The sequence below is a fragment of the Panicum virgatum genome, chromosome 9K (assembly GCF_016808335.1).
Source record: "Panicum virgatum strain AP13 chromosome 9K, P.virgatum_v5, whole genome shotgun sequence".
In the NCBI taxonomy this organism is placed as follows: domain Eukaryota; kingdom Viridiplantae; phylum Streptophyta; class Magnoliopsida; order Poales; family Poaceae; genus Panicum; species Panicum virgatum.
Window position 1 is genome coordinate 69293273 of NC_053144.1, and position 27739 is coordinate 69321011.

The window sequence follows — 27739 nt, forward strand, 5'->3', positions numbered from 1 at the left end:
TAGCCTTTTGAAACTTAAATCTTCTAATCCCACTGCAGTAAGAGGATGGCTGGAAAAGAAACCGTTTGCTGTAAGCCCACTACGTGAAATCGGCTCACCACACCATCTCCTCGCGACCACTGCTTGTATTGTGTCACTACAAGCAGCAGCGGATCAAGGCATGCAACATGTCATGGTGGAGACAGATTCTCAAATTTTGGTCAAGGCTCTACAATCTGATGAACTCGATCGTGCTCAAGGAGGTGTGTTATTCAGAGAAGCGAAGTTCCTAATGGCCACCCTGTTTAGCTCGGTATCTGTGGTGCATGTTCACCGTTCTTGTAATTCAGTAGCTCACGAACTGGCTCGTGTTGGGCGTACTAGGGACTTGGATCATCCTGCAGTGTGGGTGCATCCTCTCCCGGACTTTGTAAACACTTTATTGGTTCGCGATTCCGCTGAACCTCAGGTGGCCTAAATAAATGGACGAGCTTAGAATCAAAAAAAAAAAAAATCTCCTCGCGACCTCGCCGCAGCCCAGATACGTTTCTCTGAAACTGTACAGCCACAAAGTTCAGACATCCGAACAAGCGAGAAACCGGATCAAACCACGCGTCTGCTCATCGTCAGTCGGATCTTAACGTCATCGCCACTCGTCCAGACGTTTTTCACACTTCACTAGTAGCCAATAATCACTATACATCAAACACACACCGAAGAATGAGCAGTATATAACATCTCTGACGACAGTAGCGAAGATGTTGGCGGTATTGCAACGAACTTCGAAACCTTACCGATTTCATGATCCGGAGAGGCTCACCGCGGATTACGGACCGATGAGCGACACGGTGAGGATTCGTACGGCAGCCGTGGATTGACACGGCACCGCCGTCGCGCGTGTACGGATGTCTCGACGACGACGCGAGTCCTGCCGGCCATCTCCTGGGAATGGAAGATTTCTGGGACGCCCAGGCGGAGGAAGGAGAAACACATCGACCTAATTTGCCGCGCGGAAACTTGCAGACAAGACCGAGAGACTTTCCCGGCGGCCGCGCGCGGAAGGAGCTCGCCGGAGCCCGGAGGCCGGAAACACATCGGCCTCCGGGCTCCGGCGATGCAGCGCGACAGGACGACGGGAGCGCGCGATAGCGCTCTGCGCTCCAGCAACATGTTCATTTCGGGTGCTATGTCACCATGGGATGCCGATCGGACGGCTCAGAAACACTCAGGGGTGGACGGTAAATGAAATACCGTCCACCCGGTCGGTACTTGAAACAACGACCACCCCTGGTCGTTGGCGTCCGGCGGCAACCGCCACCCGGCGAGGAGCCGGCAGCGCGGTGAGGGGGTCTCAGAGTCTCTCCTCTGCGCCCGTTCGGCCATGCCATGGTGCCCTGGGTGCGGCCAACCAACGCCATCCGCCGCGCAGCAGAGAGGCGGCGAGGGAAGCCGAGAAGAGCAGCGCGCCGAGAGCCCTCGTACCCCGCGCAGCAGGAACGGCACCCTGTATCCGGCGCCGTACCGAACTGGCAGTGGCTGTTTGCTGGAGTTTCAACCGCGGCGACGGTGCGAGACAGACCACCACTGATCGCGGCGTCATACGGCGTCCAACAGTCCAATGCCATCCTCCGGCATGCCGGGAGGCGGCGAGGGTTAGCAGGAAGAGCAGAGTGCCGAGAGATCCGCCTCCAACGCCCGCGCCGGCACCAGGAAACGCACCCACTGTCCGGCGCCGCGAGGGCACTGCCGCTCGTGAAACCAGGACCTGTGCTCTGAACTGGAGTGAACGCGCGCCGGCGTCGCAGCATCTTGGCCTACGCAGAGGTTGGTACATTCATGGACAGCCGCGAGATATTTGGGACGTCAATGGCAGGTTACTTATTACAGCTTCACTTTTTTCTGCTGGGCAATATGGGCATCGCTTTCATTTTTGCTTCACGGGGAGAGATGCAGTTTTCGTGTCACTCTCCGTATCCCTCATGAGCTGATCCCGTCTTCGGATTCCGTATACATGCCGTGTGCTGGTTCGTTTCATGGCCGGGGAGACCTGAGCTCGCTCGTAATGGCGAGCCGTGGACCGCCTCCGCGCGCGGCAGCTTGCGGCGGCATCGGCATGCCCGATTGGTGTGCATCTAGCCTTCTTGGGGCGAAGTTCAGACGGCAATCGCGTGGTCGCGGCGGCGGCGACCATGGACGCCCGAGGCCAAGCTCTGTCTCTTCGATCTCGGCGTCGTTGGGCAGCAAACCAGCAAGCCGGCGAGCGAGCGCCAGCACGCGTACGGAGAGGAACGTTCGCCCATGGCGTTGGGGTTCCAGGTTGAGGCCAGGGAGGCGTGGTCGCGCCGACGATGTCTGCCGGCTGCCCGGTGGGTGGGGGTGGGGGGGGGGGGGGGGGAGGGTCGGGGCGGCTGGCGAGTGGCAGGCCGACCCACGGACGGGGTGGACGGTATGTCAGATACCGCCCGGGTGGACGGTAAATGAAGAGGAGAGTCCATCAGCGGTCTGTAGTGTTGTGTCGTCCCGGTCTCTAAATTTGCAAATTGACCATTTAAATTCTCAAATTTATTCATCTGGTTTATCTCGGTCCTCAAATTTGTTTGGCTGTATCATCTCGGTCCATAAACTTAGAAATCACCCGTTTAGATCCTCAAACATTTAAATTCTCAAATTTATTCATCTGGTTTATCTCGGTCCTCAAATTTGTTTGGTTGTATCATCTCGGTCCATAAACTTAGAAATCACCCGTTTAGATCCTCAAACATATTCAGTTGTGTTATTCCAGTCTCTAAACTTAATTTTGAGTCTCATCTAAATTAAAATAATACAATCTAAAAACTCTATATCAAAAAATAATTCATAATTTTTTTCATATAAACTCGAATGAAGACAAACTTTATATCAAAATTGTAGCTCTCAACGTGATCTATAACTTCGTAGTTGAAAGTTTCTGAATTAAAATTGTTTAGGGTCCTAAAATATTACTATAAGTCTATAGATTTTAAAATTAAAATTTGGGACAATAAACCACTCCAAATAAAAAAGATTTCAACTATAAAGTTGTAGACCATGTTGAGGGCTATAATTTTGATATAAAGTTTATCTTCATTTGAGTTTGTATGAAAAAATTATAAATTACTTTTAATATAGAGTTTTTAGATCACCCTGTTTTGACCCGGATGAAACTAAAAATCAAGTTTGGGACTGAGATGACACAACTGAACGAGTTTGAGGATCTAAATGGGTGATTTCTAAGTTTAAGGACCGGGATGACACAGCCGAACAAGTTTGAGGACCTAAATGGTCGATTTGCAAGTTTAGGGACCGGCCAAACAAGTTTAAGAACTGGTGATGCAGTTTACTCGTAAATGAAATACCGTCCGCCCTAGATTCTCTAACAGCCGTCGGATGGGACATGTGCGGCCAAGATTGCGGCGATTAATATAACCAACGGGGACGCCTTTCTTCTTCCTCGTGCTCTCCAGCTCGCCGTTCCCCTCGGCAAATCCGGTGGTCCGGTGATGCAGAGGTAAAAGCCGTGAAAGCTCGCGGTTGATTGTAGGCTGCGGCCCCGAACGCCAAGGTCAGGCACCTCCGCCTGCCTGTATGGCTGTATCCTGGCCGGTGAAAGGGGAGGATCAATTGCGTTCGATTTCGGCCAGACCAGCGTATAGAGAGAGGCTGACGGCTGACCCGGATGAACGGCGCCGAGGTGTCGAGATCCAGTTCAAGTCCCCATGCCTTGTCAGAAATGGCGGGTGGTAGCGTTGCATGACAATTGACAATAAAGGTATGTCGGGGAGGATTCCGTTCCATGACAATTGACAAATTTACAGTGAGAAGATGAGGACGGAACAATCCACAGATACTTCAGAGTTCATAGGCCTATGCTGATGGTTTGTTTGTTCTGTAGATTCTATTGCAAGTTCCGTCATTCCGCAGCATGCCAGCATCGATGAACGATGATCTGAATATTGGCAGAAATCCACGCCAAGGGCGGAGCCATGGACAGGAGTAGGACAGGTCACGACGCGCGCAGCAGTAAGACTCCACTCGGACCTCCTCCGCCCGCTCCTGCGCAAGCGGCAGTTGGTGGCGAAGGTCTGACGCCATGGGCGCCGGGCGCGGCATGGTCGTTTGTGATGAGAGACGCCCGAAGCCTTGCATGATGGCGAGCGCTGTGGCAGCAGAACGTTCGCCTTGAGCTTGGGGAGCTCGAGGTGGAGGGAAGGAGGGCGTGGTGGCGCCGACGATGTCAGCAGGGTGGGCGGCGGCGAGAGGCGGGCTGGCACGGGGGCGGACGGTATTTGAGATACCGTCCGGGGTGGACGGTAAATGAAATACCGTCCACCCTGGACTCTCTGGTAGCCATCGGATCGAGCATTTGCGGCTAAGATCTTCTTCCTCAGCCCTGGAGGCTCCACCCGGTCGCCCTCCCCCTCCGTCGACGATTCCGGTCGCGTGGGTAGAGATCGTCAGAGCTCGCGGCGGAGCTGAACCTCGGCTCCCCAATGCCAAGGCCAGTCACTCCCGGATGCGGTGATGTCCCCGACGTCAATGGCGGGTTGTGGTTATTGGTTTGTTGCAGGATCGGTAGGTCAGATACTCAGTTATGCTGCTGGTGACGCAGAGTCCAAATGGCTGGCCTTCAGTTCCTCTGTCCCAATCCTATGGAGATCGAGGCAGGAAAAACGGTGCGAGAAAGGCTACGATTCGATGACAGCGAGATGATGAAAACTCAGGAAAACGGGATGCGCCACAGATACTAGAGGGTTCAGAGTGCTATGCCGATTCAGTATATCTGATGCAAGTTCAGCGGCATCGATCACCTGAATTTTTTTTAAGGGAATCATCTGAACATTTTCAGCAAGTAGAGTGCTCCTATGCGTTTTCAGTTCTGCCCAAGATATCAGATCTTTGCACTTTAGTAGTTTATAGTTCTGCCCAAGATATCAGTGCCGTGCCATTTTTCCGTGCTGCGGGCCGGCCCACCGTGCCTCGTGCTGCATGGCCAGGTATGTGGACAGCTGGGGAGCTGAGCGGATCAGCGGACAACAATGGGAAAATTGGAAAGAAGAAGATGATTGGAAGGGGAGTTGCAGTGTAATCAGATAGCATTAGTTAAAGTGGGATGCAAATGGTTACCCAGATTCAGTACACGCGTTTTGGCAACATACAATTTTCAGTATTTGGCCATTCACTGAAAGAAATGGTCAGGCAAAGTGTCTCCATCTGAAGGAAGGCAAGCTTCAAGCGTGCAGGGTCAAAGTACAGGCATCCGAACAAGAGGGAAATCGGATAAAAAACGACGTGCCAAGGTGAACACGGCCAGAGGCCAACATCCATGTCGAGCAGATTCTGCCACCGATGTTTCTGAGCCAGCCCCTTGCTCCTTGCTGACGCCTGACGGGCTAGCACCAGAGTGCCCTGTAAGCTCTCCTGGTTTGTTTACTTTGACAAGACGAGCAAATGAGCATTAAGCTCGGGCTCAAAGGACAAAGCTCCCTCCAATTTATAGCTTACTGTAATGCCATTATGTAATTCCACTGGGGACCAGTAAAGTTTGCAGATCTGCTTCAGTCCCCAAATTACTTAGCTTTCAGATCTGCTCTGCTCGTTTGACTTCTCCTTTCACTACCGGAAGACAGGCTTCCAGATCTGCTTCAGTCCCAAAATTAACGTGTGAGTTGTTGGCGGGTTAGCACACTTGCATCCCTCACAAGCAAGTAACGGTAGTCTGAATGTTTGGTTTCTCCGGGAAATGCAGAAGACAGTCATTAGATTTTAGTTGACTTTGGCAGGTGAAATGTTTTTAGGTGGGTACCATTTTTCAAAAATAATTATGAAGTCAATAGACAGCTTAGAGCTTACTGACATCATATATACTGAAGAATTACCAGCATATATAATATATGATAACTTCTGAACATACCCGCAAAAAAAAAAGATAACTTCTGAACAATTAATGTACATCGTAAGATTCACAAACTGCAACTAGGCAACAAACCGACAGCAACCGGAGTTTGAGAGAGAGAGAGAGAGAGAGAGAGAGAGAGAGAGAGAGAGAGAGAGGAGAAACTCGTTGGCTGATTCGGCCACTTGAAAGGCCTGTCAGTGTTAATATCGACAATTTCAGAAATAGATCTTCAGACAACAACAACAGCTTCCATCTCCGGAACTAATGAGCGATGCAATCTGCAGCAGTACTGTGCTAATTCGTTGGAATAAATAGGCTTCGAAGACCTTGAGGCAACAAGTGCCAACCTACCACTGCCGCATGCCTAAGGCTGGACAAAAAACTCGTGGCTCGCTAGTTCGCTCGGCTCGGCTCATTAGTGGCTCGGCTCGGCTCGGCTCGTTGAAAAATATTAACGAGTCGAGCCAAAGTTTTAGCTCGGTATTTTATTGAGCCAGCTCGTGAGCCGCTTACTAGCCGAAACGAGCCAGGCTAAAGCCTAAACTAGTAGTCAACCTAGCCCAAATACTATACCGGCCCAGCAGCCCAACAAACGCTAACTCACATCTCCGACAGCCCTCTTTCTTTCCTCCTGAACTCCCGATTCCCAGAATCCCCTAGTCCCCTATAGCCCGCCGCCATAGCACCATCGCCGTCCCAGTCCTCAACAGTCAACACCTCCGGTCCCCACTTACCGGCCGCCCAGCAGGCAGGTTTGCTGTGGGGCGTCGGCCCTGCACATGCGCGACGCACGTGGCCGCATCGCCACCCTTGCCTCTATGCCCGGCGCTTGCTACACCTCGCCGGCCATGCGCAGGCGCGCCGCAGCGCTTGCCCCTGCACGGCTGCACACCTCGCGGCCGCAGGCCTCGCCCTGATCTGCTTGACGCTACAGCTCTGAGCCCCTCTCCCTGCGGCCGCGCTGGGGAGTTGACGCCGACACAGCGCTGGGCGAGCATGGCAGATGGCGAGGTCAGGGGCGAACGCTCGGCGCCGTCGTTAAGGAGAAGGATGAGGAGCTCGTGGTTTTCCTCCAGATGCGCCGCCACGAGAAGGAGCGTGGAGCCGCCGTGGATAGCTGCTACTCTCCGGTGGCGCCGCGGGGGGCACGGGATGTAGCAATTTCGAGCTGGCTCACGAGCTAAAAAGCCAGCTCGAGCTGCCAAACGAGCCGAGCTGAGCCTAACTTCTAGCTCGCTCTAATATCAAGCCGAGCCGAGCCAGCTCGTTACCATAACGAGCCAGCTCGAGCTGAGCCGAGCCAGCTCGAGGTGAGCCGAGCCGGCTTGATATCCAGCCTTACGCATGCCTCTGTTTGACTTGGCTTTCTGAATTCCAAGTAACGAACCGTGGAAAGGTGAATGCCAAGCACGCCATGCGTGGACAATCTCAACTCTGAAGACAAAATACCACATCCTCTGTCCTTGCTCGATCTGCAGAGCATCCTTGCTCGATTTGCTCTATCGGACGAAACTACCAAATGGAAGACAGATCGATACACGCGTTTGTTCTGCGTGCTGTCGGAGCACAAGGTGCCAAACCCTTGGTGTTCAATTCATGGCCGGTACAAGCAGTAGAGAGGCTTCACGCCTTCACCGAGGCCCGGGGTCAAGGAGGAAGGGGATGGACTCTCAACCTCTCAAGTGATTGCTCAACGCGGCGGCGGGCGGCGCTCCGTCGAGCGAGCCGAGGCGCAGAGCGGAGGCAGCGTCCTGCCGTGGGTCGCAACGCCGAGCAGGAGACAGGCGCCTGGTCGCATGTACGACGTGTGCGCTAGCCGGAACGCGCCGGCGCTCCGGCCTCCGGCGAGCCCCAGCGTGCTGTGGACGCGGGGTGTTCGGTGTTCGCGCACAGGCTCAAGGCCGGAGCTCCGACCGGGGGTGGACGGTATTTCAAATACCGTCCGCCCTGGGTCTTTTCGACCGTCAGATCAGACTCGTACGGTAGATATCGGGCGCTAGTCCCCTCGGAGGAGTCGGTCGTCCTTGTCAGGACTCAGGCAGTCAGGTCAGGCCCGAGCTGAGCTGGATGGCATGCCGGCATGGCGCATGCCCCATGCCCGAGGCGGACGCCCAGGCCAGCGCAGTGGAGCACGCCCGCGGGCTCGCCGGTCGAGGACGCGGCGAACTTCGATTCGCCGCCGCTTCCTTCAAGAACAGCGCCCTCACCTCACGCCGTCGCGAGCTCTGGTCCGTGCAAGCGTCGGTCCATGGGGCCGATCGACGGCTCGCACCTCGGTGCCGCCGTCAGCGTGGGCTTTCTACTGCTCAAACTCCATTGCCGCACAGGAACAGGATCGAAGTGGACTGTGCAATAGAGAGCGCGACCGCAGCAATGGCGGTGTTTTGCAGTTTCGAGAGTTCAGACTGGTCAAGGGGGACTGAGGCAGGCAGGCGCTACCATTTGAACAGAGATCTATCAAGCCTTTTGAATTGCTGCGGGTTGCGCTTGGCCTGCTGTTCAATTCATGGCATGCGCAAGCAGAGGCTTGAGGCTTCACGGAGGCCCGGCATCCAGGAGGAAGGAGATGAACTCTCGATCTAAACTAAGCGATGGTTTGAACTCTGAACCCCGGCGGCGCTCCGTCGAGCAGAGCTGGCTAGTCGAAGCGCAAGCGGATGCGGAGTTCTGGGGGCGCCTGCTGCGGTTCGCAACTCCGAGCAGGAGACAGGCGTCCACGTTGCTCGCACGACGTGCGCGCTTGCCGCGATGGGCCGGCGCTCCGGCGAGCCACCCCGTGCCGTGGACACCGGACTAACGGAGCTCACGCGGCGCAGCTGCAGAAGGGGTGACTGGGCGTTCAGGTGTCGGCGCACGCACGCGCACCGGTGCAGCAGCGCAGCTCGACACCACACGCTTGTTTCTTCCTAGTCCTCGGTCATGGTTGCCACGGTGCCAATGGGGGAAGCCAACGGCCGAGCGGCTCGCAATCGCAAATGCCGACCCGGGGTGGACGGTCCACCCCTAGGTCTTCTCAACCGTTGGATAGGAATTGTACGGTCCAGATCGGGCGGTTTCTCTAAAAAATAAAAAGATGGGGAGGGCTTGCTCTAGGAGGAATCAGTCGTCCTCGTCATCAGGCAGGCGCGGCCGCGCCGGAGCCGGATTGGCACCAGTGCCATGGTGGTGGCCGGCGTGGTGGAGCACGTCCGCGAGCTCGTCGGTCGAGGACGCGGGGAACTTCGACTCGTCGTCGCTTCCTTCGAGAAGAGCCCTGGCAACTCCTGGTCTAGTGGTCTGTGCAAGCGTCCGTGGGGCCGGCCGACGGCTCGCACCTCGCCGCCGCCGCCACCGCCACCGTCGTGAGCTTTCTACTGCTCAAATTCCATTGCCGCGCAGGATGAAATTGTACGGTGGCCCAGAGAGATCGAACGCAGCAATGGCGGAATGCTTTGTCAGCCTTGTCATGGTTTGATCGGCCAGGGAGACCGAAGAAGGCAGGCGCCACGGCGAGCATCGGTCGTGTACGTTCCATTCCGATTTTCCAACCAGAAGAACACAGGACACAACTGCAATCTGCCGACGGAGATCAGAAATATACCAACTGGCCGGTTCATCACTGCAGAGCAGGTCTACGGGGAGCCTGATAGCGACTCAAAACTTTATCATCTCCGGGATTTTCTGACCGACCAGTTTTCATGCACAATTGAGAGAGTAGATGATGCCCCAATCGACGTTAAATTGATTCGTCACAGGAGTGAGAACCACGGATGCCTCGATCCTGGCGTCAAGGTTCTGAACACCGGAACAGGGCAGGCGACTCAGATCGAGCTGCCCCCAGATTTTTTTTTTTTGAGGGGTAGCTGCCCCCAGATTGCCTCGGTAGGGTCGAGGGGCTCCTCCTGGGCACGTCGGCGCGGACGGAAGGCTTGGCCTGCTAGTCGCGGAGGGCTTTGCCATATCCATGTGGACCCTGGCGGAGGAAGAAGGCTCGAGCTCGGCCGTGTCGTCATCGCCGGCGAGGTGGACCTGGCAGGTGGTGGTCCGGAGGGAGGCCATCGCCAGGGTTTTGAATTTCGTTTGTCAAAAAATTTTGGACATGGCTGAAATCACCGAATTTCGAGGAGGAGTTGCAAGTCTGAATATTTCTTTCAGGAAATGCCTACTGATGCTCATCACCTGGATTCTGGAGGGGATGCTGGACGGCGTGCGAAAAATGGCACACTGCTGCTCTGCAACCGGTGAATGTGTTCTGAAACTAGGCATCACGAAAAAAAAAAGCAATTTACAGTGCTTGCTCAAATTACACAGAGGGATCGCAATGCAGCAACAAATTCAATCAACGAACGGCCGAGCATACGACGGAGGAAAAGATCACAGGGAAAACGGAGTATTGCGAGCTGTCAGGCAGGACTGAATCTGAATGTGCTGCCCGCGTTCAGCTCCATCACAACAACAGCAACAGGGAGGGCAGCACGACGGAGCACGCGGCGGCGAGCGCGCCGATCGTCTGCGAGGCGTCAGAGGACGACGGCTTCTTGGTCTTGTGGTCCGCCGCGTGGTCCGCGGCCACCGACGGGGAGCCCTGTGGCGCCTCCGCGGGCGCCGGCGCCGGGGCGGCCTCCGGTGCGCCGACGTAGAGCTCCGGCGGCACGAGGAGGCTGTCCACGGTGAGCAGGCAGAAGGGCACGCTGTCGACGACCGTGTCCGCGACGCGGGACTTGCTCTTGCCGGTGTCGAGGGAGACGTCGTCGCCCTTAGCGACGACCGTGACGCCGGCCTTGGTGGTGGCCAGCGTGCGGAGCGTGCCCTTGACGAACTTGAGCGACGTCTTGGTGTTGTAGGACGGCAGCGCGTTGTACTGGAGGAGCTTGGTGAGGTTGGCGCTGGACATGGTCTTGACGTCGGGCGCGTCCTTGGCCTGGAACGCGTCGTCGTTGGGCGCGAACAGGGTGAGCCCCTTGCCCATGGCCGCCTCGTAGGTCTTGAGCACGCCGGAGCGGGCGGCGAGCGAGGCGAACACCTTGCAGCCGGCCCGCTCCAGGAGGCGCGTGAGGTTGGCCGTGGACGGGGTGTCGAAGAGGCCGTCGAACTCGATGGGCGCCGTGACCTCGAGGATGGCGAACTTGAAGGGGTGGGTCTCCACCTCCTTGGTGACGGTGCAGATCCTGGCGCCGGGCGTGGCGGCGGAGAAGCCGTAGTTCTTGTCCTCCTGGTCGACGACCTTGACGTTCCCCGTGGTGCTGGCGGCGTCGCCGGTGGCTTGGTACAGCGTGGCGGCGCTCTCGTCGCCGTACTTCTTGACCTTCTTGCGGTCGTAGTAGTCGAGCACCGAGTGGAGGCGGAGCGCGTTCTTGATGGCGGGGAGCGAGTCGCCGGCGTCGGAGGCGAGCGTGGTCATGGCGTCGTTGGAGAGCACGAGGATGGTCATGGACGTCGACTGCCGCGAGTTGATCTCGTCGCACACCTTGGTCTCCGACAGGTACTTGTTGTACAGCTTGTACTCCTTGTACCCGTCGAGGATGGCCGTGATGTTGCGCCCGCGCACCGGCGACACCAGCAGGACGCAGGCCAACAGCGCCGCCGCCGCCGCCGCCACCCGTCGCATCGCCATGGCCGCGGGAGCAGAGCACCACCCTGATGAACTGAGCTAGCTTGCTTGCTACTAGGTGGTTTCGCAAGGCAAGCCTAGTGACGATAAACTGCCAACCTGTCACAGGCCACGAGCTGCTAATTAACTACGGTTCGCGAGGTTGGTGACCTCGCGGACGGTAGTGCGGTGCGGAGCGAGCGAGCGCACACATGGTGATAGGCGTACAGCTTGGCAAGTGGGATCGCCGTCTGATCGAGGCTGGCATCCGGGGCCCGGTTCGCCATTTGGTTTGCTCGCTCGGCACGCAGCATCTCGTCGTCGTCCCGAGGCGGCTGGCTTTTCGGCCATGATTAGATTTTTCTACTGGCCCATTTGCTAGAGCACACGTGATGATGGCACTCTTTGCTCCCCTGGGGAGGGTCATTTTTCTACTGCTCTCCGAGTGTTTGCTTCACAATTTTGTAGATCTGCAATGCAAGAGTGGCCACGAACCTTGCGTCCGATTCATGTCCATGTGAGTGAGATGAGAAGAGCACTCCGCCGAGGCGACAAGCCACCACATGAAAAGGCGACGCGCCGACGGATAAGGTGAGGAGGGGCATTTCGAAGATTCTGCAAGGCTAGCTGAGACTGAGAGGAGAGCAGAGGAGGAGATAAATCCTCATCATTTTCGTGCCAATAATGACGCCGTAGACACGCACTGAAAGGTGTGTTCCTCCTTCCTCCTCCGGTTCTTCTGCCGGGCCTTTTTTGCCCTCTTCCGATCCGGCGACGACCGACACCCAGAAATCGGTGTCCGCCGTTAGATTGGTATCTAAGGATGCATCATTGGGATCGGGGAATAGGGATAGAAATTTCCGTGAGGCCCGTTATATTCAAGCTACGTCGCAATCACGAATGGATGCTCCAACGGCAACTCGGCAAGCGCTCTCGTGCGCACAACAGGTGGTAGGTAACAAGTCATCCATCCATTGATCCAGCTGATGACACCAGCGAGCTAAGCTTAAGCTCACATCTTAATCTGCACCGACGGCATGCACTAAACCTAGTTTCTCCTCCGTTTTTTTTTGTTCAATAATTAATCCCTTTGCTGATCTTCATATCCTTCTTATCCTCGTCTCATTGGAACTAAGTTCAGTGTTGTTATTTTCTAAAAGTTAAAAAAAAACACTGTTATTGCTGCCTCCGTCCCCCAAGAACCCTTTTGCATGTTAAGGCTTGATTAGCATTAGAACACATATATCATGATGTTTTTACTGCACTTTATGTGGTTGCCGGTGGGGTCAGCGAACTAGAAAAAGGTGGAGATGAAGGAGAACAGCATAAAGCTTGAAACAAACCCATCATCCATTCTCTTTGCCTAAAGTTGAACAGGTCTCTGCTCAGTGAACAAAAATATGTGCTGGTACAAGAGAAAGAGACAATATTAGTATAAGTGCATGTTCATGCAGTGATTCAATGGTCAAGAGCTGATGATCTAGATGAAACGCCAAACAATCAGATGACAAAATGAAATGAAAACAGAAGGTTGATTTATCCCTCACGGCCAACATTTTTGCAACATTGGGTACGGTAACATCTTGTGGGAAGATTCAACAAAGTTTAACAACAGTGTCAAATTAGACCATGCAATCAACCATCCAGCAAAATGATGTAGAACATGTAAAGTCACAATGGGGATGAACATGTCTCCAAGCATTAAGGTCCGCAATTTCTAACTCAGTCGCTTGTTTCAGATCTCCAGAAAACGACGAGCCACAGAATCCAAACCGCATAACAAAACCAGTCACAGTCTGTGCAAGTGCTAGATTTAGAAATGGTGTCCATGGTCCACATAAGCTATGCAAAGGCACCAACTAAACATCCTTTCTTTTGTTCACCATCATCTACTCTTAGGCGCCGCCAGACCCGTACTTCTTGCCAAAGACGATCACCTGGAGCTTGTCATACCCAGCAAGGACACCAGCGCCAGCAACAGCACGGAGGATGTTCGCACCAGCACCTTTGAAGAGGGACTTGGTGCCCTCCTTTGCAACAATTTGCTTGAAGGCATCCAAGGAGCTGTTGTACTTGACAGCCTCACCAGACGTCATCATCATACGACGGCGGACAGTATCGATGGGGTACGAGGCAAGGCCGGCACCAATTGTTATACCCCAGCCGAGCAAGAAGCTGGCAAAGAAGTTGTCCTGCAGAATACACCGGCACAAATAAGTAAACATTATATCAAATTTCAGCAAAAGACCCCAATGTATTTCAGGCCAAAGGGAAAGAGCAGCAAATCAATATGCAAAATGTAACAAAAAACTAGAATATGGCTAGCAGTGTCAGTTCAATGCAGGGTCATCCTAATGTATGGGTACGACTCAAAGAAATAGCACAAGCATCGTTCAAGTTACTGACCTGTAGGGTACCAACAAGAAGAACTGGCTTGAGGGAGTCGTACATTCCAAAGTAAAGACCTCGGTACACAATGATTCCTACACAAGAGATATTGAATCCACGGTAGAGGCCACGGATACCATCACTGGCAAGGGTCTTTTTGTAAACATCAATGAGTCCATTGAACTGCCTCCCACCACCCTTCTTTGCAGCCTTGGCATCATTGGCCAAACGCGTACGAGCGTAGTCCAGAGAGTAAACAAAGAAGAGAGAGCAAGCACCAGCAGCTCCTCCAGAAGCAAGGTTTCCAGCAAACCATTTCCAGTATCCATCCTTGTCCTTCTTGAAGTTGAACATGCGCTTGAAGTGGTCCTTGAATGCAAAGTTCAATGCCTGAAGAAGGATGGAATCTTTAGGTTTAGCTAATGCAAACAGATGAATTAAGATCACAAAACATTAGATAATAAGGGTTGGATAGGATAGGATGCCGTACCTGTGTGGGGAAGTAACGGATGACATTAGCTGTGTTTCCTCTCCACAGTGAGATGACACCCTCATCTTTCATCGTCCGGGCAAAGCAGTCTCCAATACCCTTGTAGGGTTCAGAAAGCCTACCACTTTTGATCATCTCATCCTGGTTCTGAATCAACAGCTTGACACGCTCAATGGGAGCAGCAGCAGTCTTGGAAACAGCAGCAGAGACTCCACCCATCAGAAAGTCAACCATAAATCCAGAAAAACCTTTCTCTTTGGGGGCAGAAGCAAAGACGGGGGACGGCATCATGACTGATGGGAGCCCAACAGTTGCATTCATCCCATGATGCGACCAGAGGGGCACATTGTTGAATACAGGGTTATTCATGGCAGAATAAGAAGAGATTCTGCTCAACAACACGGGCTGCCCATGAACCCTTTGGATCCCAGATGGAGAACGTAGTTCATGCTCCATTTTTCACAAGCTAAAAGCAACCTGTCAAACAACAGCACAGGACGTTTGGGTTAGACTGCAAGCTAATCGAACAAAGTAGCAACAAGAACACAGCATACACTACACATACAAAAATAACAGTGTATACCTGGTTCATCGAGGTAACACCATAGTAATACATAAAAAAGGTTTGCATTCAAATATGCAATTAACTCAACAATCTACCAAACATGTAAGTATACTAACGCAGGGTATATAGATGATCCAAAGTGGATACATGCATACTTCTAATGACACCCAAAAGCATGAAAAAGAATTTTGGTTTCAACTCAATTCCTCCTAGCAAAAAAGAGGAACTGAAAAATATATGAGCGGAAGGTCATAAAAGGAGAGGTGCAAGAGCACATGACAATATGACAAAGCACCCCCAGTGCATCAAGATAAAATCACTGCCAAATTTGTCTAGGATACTGAAGTGCCGAACATAAAGTCATAATCAGCAACATCCAAATAGCTGCATAGAAGTACATATTTCAAGCTGAACATGGAAAAGGAAGCACAATAGCATTAGTATGTATCTTTATCTTGTAAGAAAGCTTAACCTAAACACAAATAAGAGAATGTCACATCATTCAGAAATATGTCCAACGTAGGATGGCCATCTGATGGTTTAGGTTCTCCAAATTAACATGTATTCAGATGAATCTAAAGTACTGGTCAGGTGTCCTCTTTGGTCAAAGTTAAAAGGTATATTTTCTTCATTTTTTCTCCTAATTCCCCTCACACACAGCTTTATTCTCCCAGCTTTCCACCCAACTGAGCACAGCCATCTTTCTTCTCCCCAGCCTTAAGCAAAAGACAATATCACATCTATCTGTCCATCTACATGCAAGATTTTCTATCTTTTTCTCCCTCCTCTCCTTTAGTTCAACACGAATCCCAAACTATGCATACATTACAGTTACATTACATTCATGCAGAAACGCGCGGGGGTAATGTCAGTAAGTTTTATTGTAAATCAGCATGCCAGTTGTTTAGAGGCATGAACATAGATAGCTTATTTTGTCAGATCAGTCTGTAAGGCACTCAACAAACATGAGCATACACAATACATTCGTATCCTAAAATTAAAAAAGAACCCACAACTCAAATGGTATCAAAACCAGTGGCTGAAACCAACTTCAAGGAAACAGAAAACTTGCAACCTATAATGCTCAGATACAAAGGCGCCCCCAAAACAGATACAGGGATTCTTCATTTTCCAAAAGAAATGATAGGGGGTACGGCTAAATAATTTGAATCCTCATAATTATGTACGAAATAACGAACTAAAAGTTCGGGGACTTCAAACATGGAACTTGGCGACTAAATGTACGTGACACAACGAGGAGTAAACTAACGACGCGAGACAGAGAAAGATGCTGAGGTACTAAAGCCCAACATATGGCAATGGCACTAGTCTTCATCTAGCGCAGGTTTCTATAGGGTAGACTCGTCACCTTTGACAGATGACAGATGGGGAATAAGAACTAGCAAGTAGCATGGCACCGGGGGATCTTACTTGCTGACCCAAGGCACCAACTGAGGAGGTCGCCGCCAGCCGGCCCCAAACGGTGATGGGACTCGCCGACAGCAGCTCTCCGCCGGTGAAGGGGGCAGCCAGAGCCCAGAGGAGTGGAGAGAGTCGAGAGGAAATGCGGCGGAGGCGAGCGTTGAGGCCGGGGCGGCACAGCGATAGACGAATGCTAGGTTTTGCCCTCCGACTCCGAGTTGTCTGACTTGGGCTGCTGGGCCGTATCTAATATGGGCTGCTAGTGCTAACGAACGTAAGGCTGACTCCAACAAGGATTGGCATACAGAGCATGCAAATGGAGGATATAGCTACCGGTTGAGAAATAGCTACCGTAGGCATTTTGACTTTGCTCCAACAGCATAGGCAAAGAGGCACCTCCATTCCCCTGGCAGTTGGCTCGCGGGCTCTGGTGGAAGTCCGCCGCACGCCGCCTGCCTGTCACCGGATCCGGCGATTCCAGGTGGCGATTCCGGTAGCCATGGTTGCTATTGAATCGAAGGTGGAGGAAGGTACTGACTCTTCAACTTTTTTATTGCAGCACGTCGCCTCTTCACTCTTGAACATGGCTTGGAGGTACATCAAGATGGGGATGTGTGGTACGTCTACCGCAAACCGTCGGGAAGAGGAAGAACTCAAAGCCGCCGCTGCTGCAGTGGCATTGGGAGTAGGCAATAAACGGCGGTGGGGACGATCTTTTTTTGGTCATGCTGTGAAGAATCGAAAAAGAGAAGAGGTGAACGAACAAATCATGCGATATTACTTCAATGAGAATGCATTGTTCGGCGAGGAAGATTTCAGGCGCAGGTATCATCAACCATCACATATGAATTCATTTTACTTTGTGAAAATGTTGGTTCAACATGTCGGCATAGGTTTCCTGAAGCATTGCACACGTACACTTTGTAGGTTCAGAATGCGGAAGTCTTTGTTTCTACGCATTGTTGATGATGTCACAAGAAGAAACAAGTATTTCAAGCAAAAACGAAATGCAGCAAAGAAGTTAGGTTTCACTCCAATTCACAAGTGCTTAATTGCAAGCAGAATGTTAGCGTATGGCGGCGCTGCAGATGCATTAGATGACACATACAAAATGGCAGAGACAACCGTTCTCGAGACCCTGGTGCACTTTGTCAACACTGTCAATGATGTGTATGGTGAAGAGTACTTGAGGCCACCACGTGCTCATGAACTTCAAGTCATTCTACAACAGAATGAGGCCAGAGGTTTCCCAGGCATGATTGGAAGTATAGATTGTATGCATTGGGAATGGGAGAATTGTCCCACAGCATTGGCTGGGATGTTCAAGGGTCATAAACCCAAACCTACTCTTATACTTGAGGCAGTAGCAACTCAAGATCTTAGGATTTGGCATGCTTTTTTTGGGCTACCAGGTTCTCACAATGACATCAATGTCTTGCATCGGTCTCATGTGTTTGATGATTTAGCTAATGGTAGGACACCAGAGGTTGAGTTCTGGGTAAATGGCAATCCCTATACCATGGGATACTACTTGGCTGATAGAATTTACCCAGACTGGGCAACTCTTGTTAAGATTGTGAGTGCTCCGGTGACCATGAAACACCAAGTGTTTGCAGCTACACAAGAGTCATGCAGGAAGGATGTGGAGAGGGCATTTGGAGTACTTCAATCAAAGTTTAAGATCATCCATAACCCTGCTAGGCTATGGAGGCAAAGAGACCTGAATGCCATTATGCGTGCATGTGTTATTCTTCACAACATGATCATAGAAGACGAGCGCAACAGTTACCTCAATGCAGCTGACACACAGGGATTTGAAGGGCCAGCAGATCCTCCTGTACTGCAGAACCGAGATGTGCCAGAGATCGATCACCTCATTGATGCATACAACTGCATAAAAAGCAAGGAAACAAGTCGGCAACTACAGTGGGACCTCATAGAACACATATGGAGTCATTATGGTGCATCAACAGGCCCATTTGCAGGAAGTTAGTATGTAGTAACGTCTTTGATCTGATGTAATGCTATTAAGTTGTTGCAAATGTTCTTATGTGTGCTGAATAATGGTTGCCCCAATAGCTATGTTGGCCATCAACATTCAGAACGAAGCATTCATAACACATTGTGTTTTTTGACTTCACTCATAAAACAAACAACAAGCTCAGGTCTTATTACAGAACAAACAACAAGTTCAAGTCTTATTACAGAACAAACACAGAGTGCAACACAAAAGGCACCTAGAATTACAACACAATGCAATGCAAGCATACAATAGGCACCTACAATTACACACTAGGCACAATCTCGGCCTACAAACTGTTGTTGCCAGGAGGGATTCGAATCCCTCGACGCTCCATAATCTCTCGTTGGATGGAGATGTAGTACTCCTTTAGGTGTGGGGCTAACTTGTCAAGGTCTTGACCCATGAAATGAGCTTCGGTTTTCAGCATCTCCACCTTTGTCTGCTCTTTACGCATCTCTACTTCTTCCCTAGTCAAAACGAGCTTCTCCTTCTCAAGCTCGAACCTTTTTGTCATCTCCTCTCTCTGCAATGCAAGCATAGTTTGCTGCAATTCAATCTTGGCATCCTTTCGCTGTAGAATTTCACGCATCTGGCTGTCTTCTTTCTCGTCCTGTAACTGTCCCCGTTTATTTATGCTTTGAAGGAATTCAATAGCAGTGGTAGATGCTGAATTATCTGCCCCTGCTCGACTTCGACGCTTCTTGGAAGTGTCCCTTCCATCTGGACGAGGAGGTTGATCGGTATCACCATGTTCTTTGATAATAACCTCCACTAGATTGATTGTTTCCTACATATGTAAACATAATAAGTTTACTAACATCACAACTGTCAAATCTTTAAAATTTATCAAGTGAAGGGGACACACCAGTAATTGGGTCTTTGCTCACATTCAGGAAGGCCGAACAAATAATTCTATCTTCCTCTTTGCTAAATGCTTTACCTCTTTGTGATACCCTCTTGCCATTTCCTCTGGCAGTCTTATTACCTTTCCCTCCTCTTTTGGACTGACCAGGAATGTTTACTGTTGCTGCTTGTGCAATTACCTCAGCATTTTCATTGCTGGCGTCCACAGGCACAGCTACAGCTTTAGGTCTGGGAGGTTGAAATGGCATTTGACGCCGCATGGCTTCCTGCAACTATTGCGTTAAACAGTCAAAAGTCCAATACAAGCATTTAGTCCGGCCCTGCCAAATTGCGTTGTTCAAATCTGAAGCGTCCCCTCATAAGAGAAGACTTAAATGTGAGACAAAACACCAGTCCCAGGAGGCTGATGCCACATTTATTACATCAGATGGTTCAAAACCGTACAAACCTTGGAGGACACTCGATACAGATAATGATAATAAGTAACCAGGCTACAACATAACACCAGACCGCAAACCACATGGGGTCTAGCGCGGGCTCAGAGTACTACGACAGCGAAGGCATCTCGACAGGGCCGGTACCACAGGCAAGGTTGGGTGCAGAACGATAACCCTACTCGGCGTCGTCTGGTACGAAGTCTGGGTCTTCTTCTGTAAAAGGTAAGAATGGGGTGAGTACGAATGTACTCAGCAAGTCCAACCACACCCACGGAGGGGTTATATCAGAATAATATGCATAGGTAAATCAAGGATAAGGTTACGGTTTAATTTGCAGAAAAACGATATTTTATGCAGGGGTTTATTTAACAGAAAACCTTTTAGAAAATCAGTTTTTGTAATAATACGGAGTTCAAATTTTAAAACTGCTACCGGACTCCCCGTCCGTCGTAGCACACGGCACAACTGCCGGACACAACTCCAAAGCAACTCACACCAGCCCATCCCAATGAAACACTAGTTATGTGACCATACCGTAACTCGCCCAATACCGTGGGCACGGCTATTCGAATAGATTCTTAACTCTGCAGAGGTGTGCAACTTTACTCACAAGCGGGTACCACAACACGGGCACCGAAGTGTCGGTGTAGATCCCGACATAGCCATTACCCACCTTAGCTAGACCTGACTAGCCATCACGGGATGCACCAAGGGGTCATCGACCGTTCACTTAGGTATAATCGTGCATAAGTCACTCTGGGCTTATCCCTTTTCCTTAGTCACCCGTTGCTCTCAGCTCTCCTGATGGCTATCAAATCAACTAGTGGGATTTATGCTAAGCCGTTGCCCATTCAACGGTCGAGTGGTTTGCACGATAGTGGAGTTAGGTGAGATGACACATCAACTCGGTCCTTAGACTCGACAAGATGGATATCTCCCTTCTTTGCCCTGCCACATTGGCACGAGCACACCAAATGGCAAATCCGTAGAAATGCCATCCATCCCGTCTAAACTTTCTTTACAAAAACACCACATTTATCTCATCCCACAAACACACACATTTTCTTTATAAAATAAATCATATTATGAGTAAAGTCCTAAGCATTCTAGTATCGATTAACGTCCAAGCAAAATTAGACATTAATCTAGGTGGCCAAGGAATGGTCATCACAAATCAAGGGGTGGCTATCCAACTGTGTTTTCATGCAAGCAAAACACATGCAATTTATTAAAACAGGCCATCAGGTTGTGTTTATAAAAACTAGGACAGAAACATGCATCAAAGGATGGGATTGAACTTGCCGTCTTCGTAGCCTTCGGGGAGGTCCTGTCCTTCGGGCTCGGGGTCGCAGAACTGGTCCTCGTTCACCTGCTCACAGCACTGCTCGTCAACGGGTTCTCCTTCGTTCACTCCGTGGTCTACAGTGCATATAAACAAGCACACAATCAATACACAGAAATAAAGATTTATCGTCGAGCTCGAATCGGGAACACATAAAATATGGGGCACGGAGTAATATTTTTGGGTGGATTCCTAATGGCATGGCCACAACTAGGTTAAGAAAAGTGTGGTAGAGTTTCGGGTTGATCAGAGTTTGTTTGGTGCATGAAATGATAGGTTAAACAAAGGTTTAGGGTTAAATAAAGGTCCAAGGGCCTATTTGTAATTAAATTTAAGAGAGCAGGGGCTTGTTTTGTATTTTAGAAATTATTTGGGTTACTCTAAAAGAGTCTGGGGTTCATTTGTAATTAGATTTTTATAGTTGAAGGGTCTTTCTTTAAATAGGGGATCATGGGGGTTTCTTTTGCAAAAGAGTGAAACGGTCCTAAGATAAAAGGAGAAAAGGCCAGGGGCCTTTGGGCAAAACTGCCCTGTCCTCCCCTTCCTCCCGACCAAAACAGGGGAGGGGAAACAGGGGCGGCGGCGGCGCCTGGCCGGCGGCCCTGGGCCGCGGTAGCGCACGGGAGGAGGGAAAAGAGGGGCCAGGCGGCGCTAGGGGTCGATCCCCCTTTCCAATTTTAGAGGAGGGGCCCTGCATAGGGGGTTCTGGCAGCCGTGGCCGTGGCGGGCAGGCGGCGGCCGCGGGCAGCGCCGGTGGGGCAGCTCGGAGCGAGAGCTTGAGGGGGAAAAGGGGGAGGGAGGAGCGAGGACTCCTTCCCCCCGCTCACCTTGGGCGGATGCGGCTCGAGGAGGTGGCGCGACTAGGACCAGTGGGGGGCGGCGGTGGCGAGCGTGGAGGCGGCGGCGCTGGAAGAGCAAGGAGGCGGCGGGCGGTGGCGCTGCGGTTTGTGGGAGCGCCGGGGTGCTCCTTGGCCCTCTTTATAGGCGAAGTAGGTCGGTGGAAAGGGCGGTGGTGGCGGGGTGGCCGGCGAGGCTCATGATGCGACTCCTCGGCGGCGTTAATGGTGTGGGGCGGGCGCTGCCGGAGGGGTCTTGTCGCCGTGGCGGTGCAGCGTTGACGCGGCGAGCGTGTGGCAGCCCGGCGTCAACCCGAACAGCGGCGAGCCTGCTGCTGAGGCGACGGCGGCGTTGAAACGGCAGCAGCAGCAGGGCAGGCTTGGCCGGTGAGAGGGCTGCAGCGAGGTGGGAGCTTGGCGAGGGCGGCACGGCGTCGTGCTGGGCGACTGCGTGTGGCAGGCGGCGGCGGTGTGCGGGCGTCAACGGCGGTGTGCGCGGGCGGGCAGGGCGAGCGGGACCGGCGACGTGGCGTGCGCGGGCGCGCGGGTCGCGGCGCGGCCGCGTGTGCGTGGGCGTGCAGAGGCGGTCTGGGCGGGCGAGTTCACGCAGGCGGTGCGGGGCCGAGGTGGAGCTTGGCGCGCGGTCGAGCGAGCAGAGGCCGGGCGACGTCGCGGCGCGGCGTGCCGCGTTCGTGCGCGTGTGTGCGCGCGCACGGGTAGGCGGGGTGAGCGCGCGCGTGGCGAGAGGCGTTTGGGGCCGGGCGTGCGTACGGCCCGAGGGGGAGGCGTGAGCACGGGGCGGCGTGGTGGCGAGCTGGGGCAAGCCGGGCCGAGCGGCGTGCGGGAGGAGAGAGGGAAGGGAGGAGGGCCGACGTGCGCGACAGGGAGGAAGGAAGGAGATAGGGGGGGAAGAAAAGAAAGAAAAAAATGGAAAATGGAAAAAGGAAAAGAGAAAAAAAGGGGAAGGAGAGAGAGAGGGAAAGAGAGAGAGGGCGGGATTTGCGTTGACGCGATGCGGCCCCGGCCGGCCACGCGCGACGGTCGCGTGCGCTCGATTGCAGGCGGGATTCGCGGCGCGATCTACGGCTGGTCGGCCACGCGTGCGTCGCGCGGAGAAGAGGATGGGACATCGGGTGTTCGGGACAGAGAAATGATCTCGGGATTTGGGGTTTAGGGTTTTAGAAGGATCTCGAGCTCAACGATGGAATGCTTTGGAGAGAAAATATTTTAGCGCGTGATTTAGTTTTGTTAGATTTTTGGGATGTTACAAAATCATCATCAACTTACTTGATGAGTTGTAGCTTGCTCAATCTCAGCCAATGATGCAGACAAAGGGAACTCCCATTCTTGGGAGTCAGGGTATGCCTGACTGGTAGCACCAGTGAATCCAAAATTCAAGTTGTGTTCCATCATGCAGGAGTTTAACTTTATAAGCAAAACACGCTTCATTCACGACAAACTGTTCCATATACAATAAGGCTACAATAATTAGGATAATTCATTGATACAAGCAAACAGAAATTGAGTCACAACTGAAGCATGCATGCCATTTATTTGGTAGAAACATTGCTGGTTCGTGAAACTAAACTTACATGCCCGGCAACAATTGGGAACATAACACAAATACTCTAGAAAGTGCCAGCACAATTGTTGAAACTAAACACGCGATACAGGAGTTTGTTCGTGAACAGATCAACGAGCTGCTTGGAGATCTGTTGCATTTTATGAACAGCTATTTCCGCGACATCCTCGGCCTTGCTCATCTAGATCGATTAAAAAAGTTAGTTACAGCGAATAACTCAGCTTTGCAACCACGAGGCCAACAACACCAACCTACTCGCGCAAGATCCGTCCGCTGTGAGCACGGATCTGCATACAAACCACCATTGTACGGATCAAGCTAACAACGGGCCGCTTCAACAAATCGATCGATTCGATAACAGGGACGGGTGGAGGGCAAGGGGAAGAGCGGAAGGGGACGGACCTCGTCGTCGGAGTCCCTGGAGGTGACCGCGCCGCCGAGGAGCTCGTTGTCCGCCGCCGCTGAACGATCCCAAACCGGCGAGTTCTCCCCTGCCGCACGACTTTCTCTCTCCCTGGGAACTGACCGTTGCGCACGCCGCCGATGGCTCTCGCGGATGGAGCACGCATTTTGGCTTGTCTCTCTCCTCGCCTGCAAAATGCCGGTCCCTTTTGCCTGCTCTGCTGGACAAGGTTAAATGCTGCTACAGTTCCGTGCGGGAGCTATTTTGCCTTTTGCCTTCTTGTTTAGCTGCGCTGTTGGAGTCAGCCTAACTGGTGGTAGGTATCCGAAATGTTTTCCTTTTTTTCGACGCGAGAAACATTTTTTTCTTTTTTGAAACTAATCGACGCTAGAAACTACTAATTGGAATGAAGCGAACGGCTGGCATACGAGCCTACTAATTGGAATGAAGCGAACGGCTGGCATACGAGTTTACGAAGGATGTATCCAACGAGGCAACATCTATGGCCAACGTGCTTCAAGTTTTGAGAAATAAGATCCGTCCTTCACTATGAACAGCCTCACCCATCATGTACGATGAGAGAACAACTCAATGTAAGAGCCGTAATTCACTAATTCTAACACAAGATCTTGGAGGGATTGTGTACAAGAACAAAAATAAACAATTCCATGAACAAAATAAACTTCTGTGGAAGAGGACTGGATTCTGGAACCTACATAGGTCCCGTTCGAGCAACCATTTGCACGCGCAAAACCAAATGTAACCAATACAAGCAAACATCGATCCACTGCGGGACTACCATGATTTAAGGTCTGCAGGGCTGTAATTTCTAACTCAACTTATTTCAATCTCCCACGCAAAAAGAGAAGCGGTGACAACCGCATTACAAACCAAGTCAACAACCTCTTCCAAGTGCTGAATTTAAAAATGGTGTCCGCCGTCCATGTGTATGTTATTTAAAGGCACCTAAAACATCCTATTTGTTGTTCATCATCATCATCATCTACTCTTAGCCGCCCCCAGACCCGTACTTCTTGCCGAAGACAATCACCTGGAGCTTGTCGTACCCAGCAAGGACACCAGCCCCAGCAACAGCACGGAGGATGTTTGCGCCAGCGCCCTTGAAGAGGGACTTGGTACCCTCCTTTGCGACAATTTGCTTGAAGGCATCCAAGGAACTGTTGTACTTGACAGCCTCACCAGATGTCATCATCATGCGGCGGCGAACAGTATCAATAGGGTACGAGGCAAGACCAGCACCAATGGTTATGCCCCAGCCGAGCAAGAAGCTGGCCAAGAAGTTATCCTGCAAAACAACACAATTGAGCATGCTATATTTAAGCTAGGACATATGTGAATCAATTGGACGAAAAAACATGATTATGCAGTTCTGACTTAAACAGGTTAGAACTAATGTTTGGGGATAATTGTTTTTTTCTCGAATACGCAGGAATATTTGGGGATAATTATCCAGGAAATAACCCAAACAATGTTCGGATTGCTGACCTCCAGGGAACCAACAAGAAGCACTGGCTTGAGGGAGTCGTACATTCCAAAGTAAAGACCACGGTAGACAATGATTCCCACACAAGAGATATTGAATCCACGGTAGAGGCCGCGGATACCATCACTGGCAAGGGTCTTTTTGTAAACATCAACGAGTCCATTGAACTGCCTCTCACCACCCTTCTTTGCAGCTTTGGCATCATTGGCCAAACGCGTACGAGCGTAGTCCAGAGAATAAACAAAGAAGAGAGAGCAAGCACCAGCAGCTCCTCCAGAAGCCAGGTTGCCAGCAAACCACTTCCAGTATCCATCCTTGTCCTTCTTAAAGTTGAACATACGCTTGAAGTGGTCCTTGAAGGCAAAGTTCAATGCCTGAAGCAGGATGGAACACTTAGGTTAGCTAATGCATACATATGAATCATAATCACAAAACATTCAAAAATAAGGGTTGGATAGGATAGGATGTCGGACCTGTGTGGGGAAGTAACGGATGACATTAGCTGTGTTGCCCCTCCACAGTGAGACAAAACCCTCATCTTTGATTGTCCGGGTAAAGCACTCCCCAATACCCTTGTACGGTTCAGAAAGCCTGCCGCTCTTGAGCATTTCATCCTGGTTCTGAATCAAAAGCTTGACACGCTCAATTGGAGCAGCAGCTGTCTTGGAAACAGCAGCAGAAACTCCACCCATTAGAAAGTCAATCATAAATCCTGAAAAACCTTTCTCTTTTGGGGCAGAAGCAAAGAAAGGAGATGGTGCCATGACAGAGGAAAGTCCAACAGTTGCATTCATCCTGTGGTATGACCTCCGGGGCACATTGTAGGCAGAATACGCATTGTTGAATACAGGGTTATTCATGGCAGAACAAGAAGAGATTCTGCTCAACAACACGGACTGCCCATGAACCTTCTGGACCACAGACGTAGAACGCAGTTCATCCACCATTTTCACGAGTCAGAAGTGATCTGTCAATCAGCATAACACATTCTGGTCAGACTGTAAGTAAACACGCCATAAGTAAATACGCAGAAGCAACAGACAGGATGCATGGGTGCTATAAACAGTCCCTAAATTTAGATTGGTTTTTCCGCTAAGTGGAATATAAAGTTTACTAACAGGACGAAAGAAGCATGTGCAGTTGGCCACATATAAGTATAACAGCATACCCTGGTGCATCAAGATAATAATGACATAATTAAAAAAAAGGATTGGTGTTTAAGTAACCATGAAAGTAGAAGTCTACATGACAAGAAGCTTTGGCAGTCTGGTGATAGTGTATGATAACTCAATAATAATCCTAGAATTTAAGTAACGCAAAATTAGACCTAGCAGCATTTTAAGTACAGTTCAAGATCAATATGGCAAGTCTTGAAACCTAGCAACATTTGGGGTAGATGGTTCAAGTCAGCGTAGCAGGCAAGACATAGAAATTACGTGTTATGAAATCGTTGTGATATCGTTTAGGATGAGACCAAAATCACAATAGTTCCACTCATGAGTTACAGCAACATGATTGACTAGAACATCTAACTGAAAGCTGGCAAGCAAATCAACCAATCAAAGTAAGGGATGATGAAGACGTGTTAACATGAACCAATCTGGTGTTAACAGCTAACAGCGGAATTCTGAGTTTAACGTAAACAAATAGTATACTAGAGGACATCACAGAATCAACTACGGAGAAAGCACGGAGCGAGCAGCAGCAAGCTCAGTTCTCGTTTTGTAATTCCGATGCTACAGTCCATGTTCACATAGCCTCTAAAAAGCATGTGCTAGTACTAACTAGTGGAAGACCTAGCGGCCGAAATTCCAAAAGTAGGCAAAACATTGCATCAGAAAATCGTGCTTATGTGCACTCTACACGAGTAGACAGATGGGACATGGGTGCCAAAATCACAAACCCAGATCTACGGTCCTCCATACTAGCGACGAACTCCCAATTCTCAGTTAAACATCTCCAGGAGCCAGATCTACCGAGAAACGGCAGACGTCCATCCATCTTATAAATGAAGTTAAACCCTGACCGATCCCTCGAACTTCCACGAACCAGACAGGAGCGGCTCGAGCGAGAGAGTGCGTACCAGAGGGGGTGAGTGAGGAGATGGAGCGGAAGCCGGGTTCCCGCCGACGCCGCCGTCGTGGCGGTCCTGGCTGGCGGAGCCCCGTCGCGGCCGGCGTCGCCCTTGCTCGCGCCGCGGGGAAGAGAGATGGAGTTGGGATTGGATGGGCTCAGGGACTTGGGGGGGTCAGTGAGATGAGGTGGCAAGGTAAAGAGACGTGGCAAGGGAGGCTGGGGTGTTCTTCTCGAAGAAGAGCAAGTCCAGACTCCAGAATGCCCTTCCAGAGAAGAAGGAAATTGAGTCTTTTTCTTTCCAGAAAAAAAGGAAAATCGAGTCTTTTTTAAAGAAGGTTCCAGACT

The 27739-nt window shown here is 51.2% G+C and overlaps 4 protein-coding genes across 4 annotated transcripts; 1 reads left to right on the forward strand and 3 right to left on the reverse strand.

Moving 5' to 3' along the window:
* Positions 1–10068: 10068 nt before the first annotated feature.
* LOC120647457 (fasciclin-like arabinogalactan protein 10) lies at positions 10069–11864 on the reverse strand. Its single transcript, XM_039924257.1, has one exon. The coding sequence runs from the start codon at positions 11484–11486 to the stop codon at positions 10320–10322; it is 1167 nt and encodes a 388-aa protein (XP_039780191.1). The 5' UTR covers positions 11487–11864; the 3' UTR covers positions 10069–10319.
* Positions 11865–13084: 1220 nt separating this feature from the next.
* Positions 13085–16551, reverse strand: LOC120647458 (ADP,ATP carrier protein 1, mitochondrial-like). The gene is made up of 4 exons (XM_039924259.1): positions 16337–16551; positions 14341–14817; positions 13869–14240; positions 13085–13654 (listed from the first exon to the last, which is right to left on the reverse strand). The coding sequence occupies exons 2-4, from the start codon at positions 14794–14796 to the stop codon at positions 13358–13360; spliced, it is 1125 nt and encodes a 374-aa protein (XP_039780193.1). The 5' UTR covers positions 14797–14817; positions 16337–16551; the 3' UTR covers positions 13085–13357.
* Positions 16552–16553: 2 nt separating this feature from the next.
* Positions 16554–18320, forward strand: LOC120648282. Its single transcript, XM_039925004.1, has 3 exons — positions 16554–16808; positions 16887–17152; positions 17255–18320. Exons 2-3 carry the CDS (start codon positions 16911–16913, stop codon positions 18318–18320), a joined length of 1308 nt encoding a protein of 435 aa, XP_039780938.1. The 5' UTR covers positions 16554–16808; positions 16887–16910.
* Positions 18321–24497: 6177 nt separating this feature from the next.
* Positions 24498–27692, reverse strand: LOC120647459 (ADP,ATP carrier protein 1, mitochondrial-like). Its single transcript, XM_039924260.1, has 4 exons — positions 27402–27692; positions 25792–26285; positions 25321–25692; positions 24498–25120 (listed from the first exon to the last, which is right to left on the reverse strand). The coding sequence occupies exons 2-4, from the start codon at positions 26263–26265 to the stop codon at positions 24824–24826; spliced, it is 1143 nt and encodes a 380-aa protein (XP_039780194.1). The 5' UTR covers positions 26266–26285; positions 27402–27692; the 3' UTR covers positions 24498–24823.
* Positions 27693–27739: the final 47 nt, after the last annotated feature.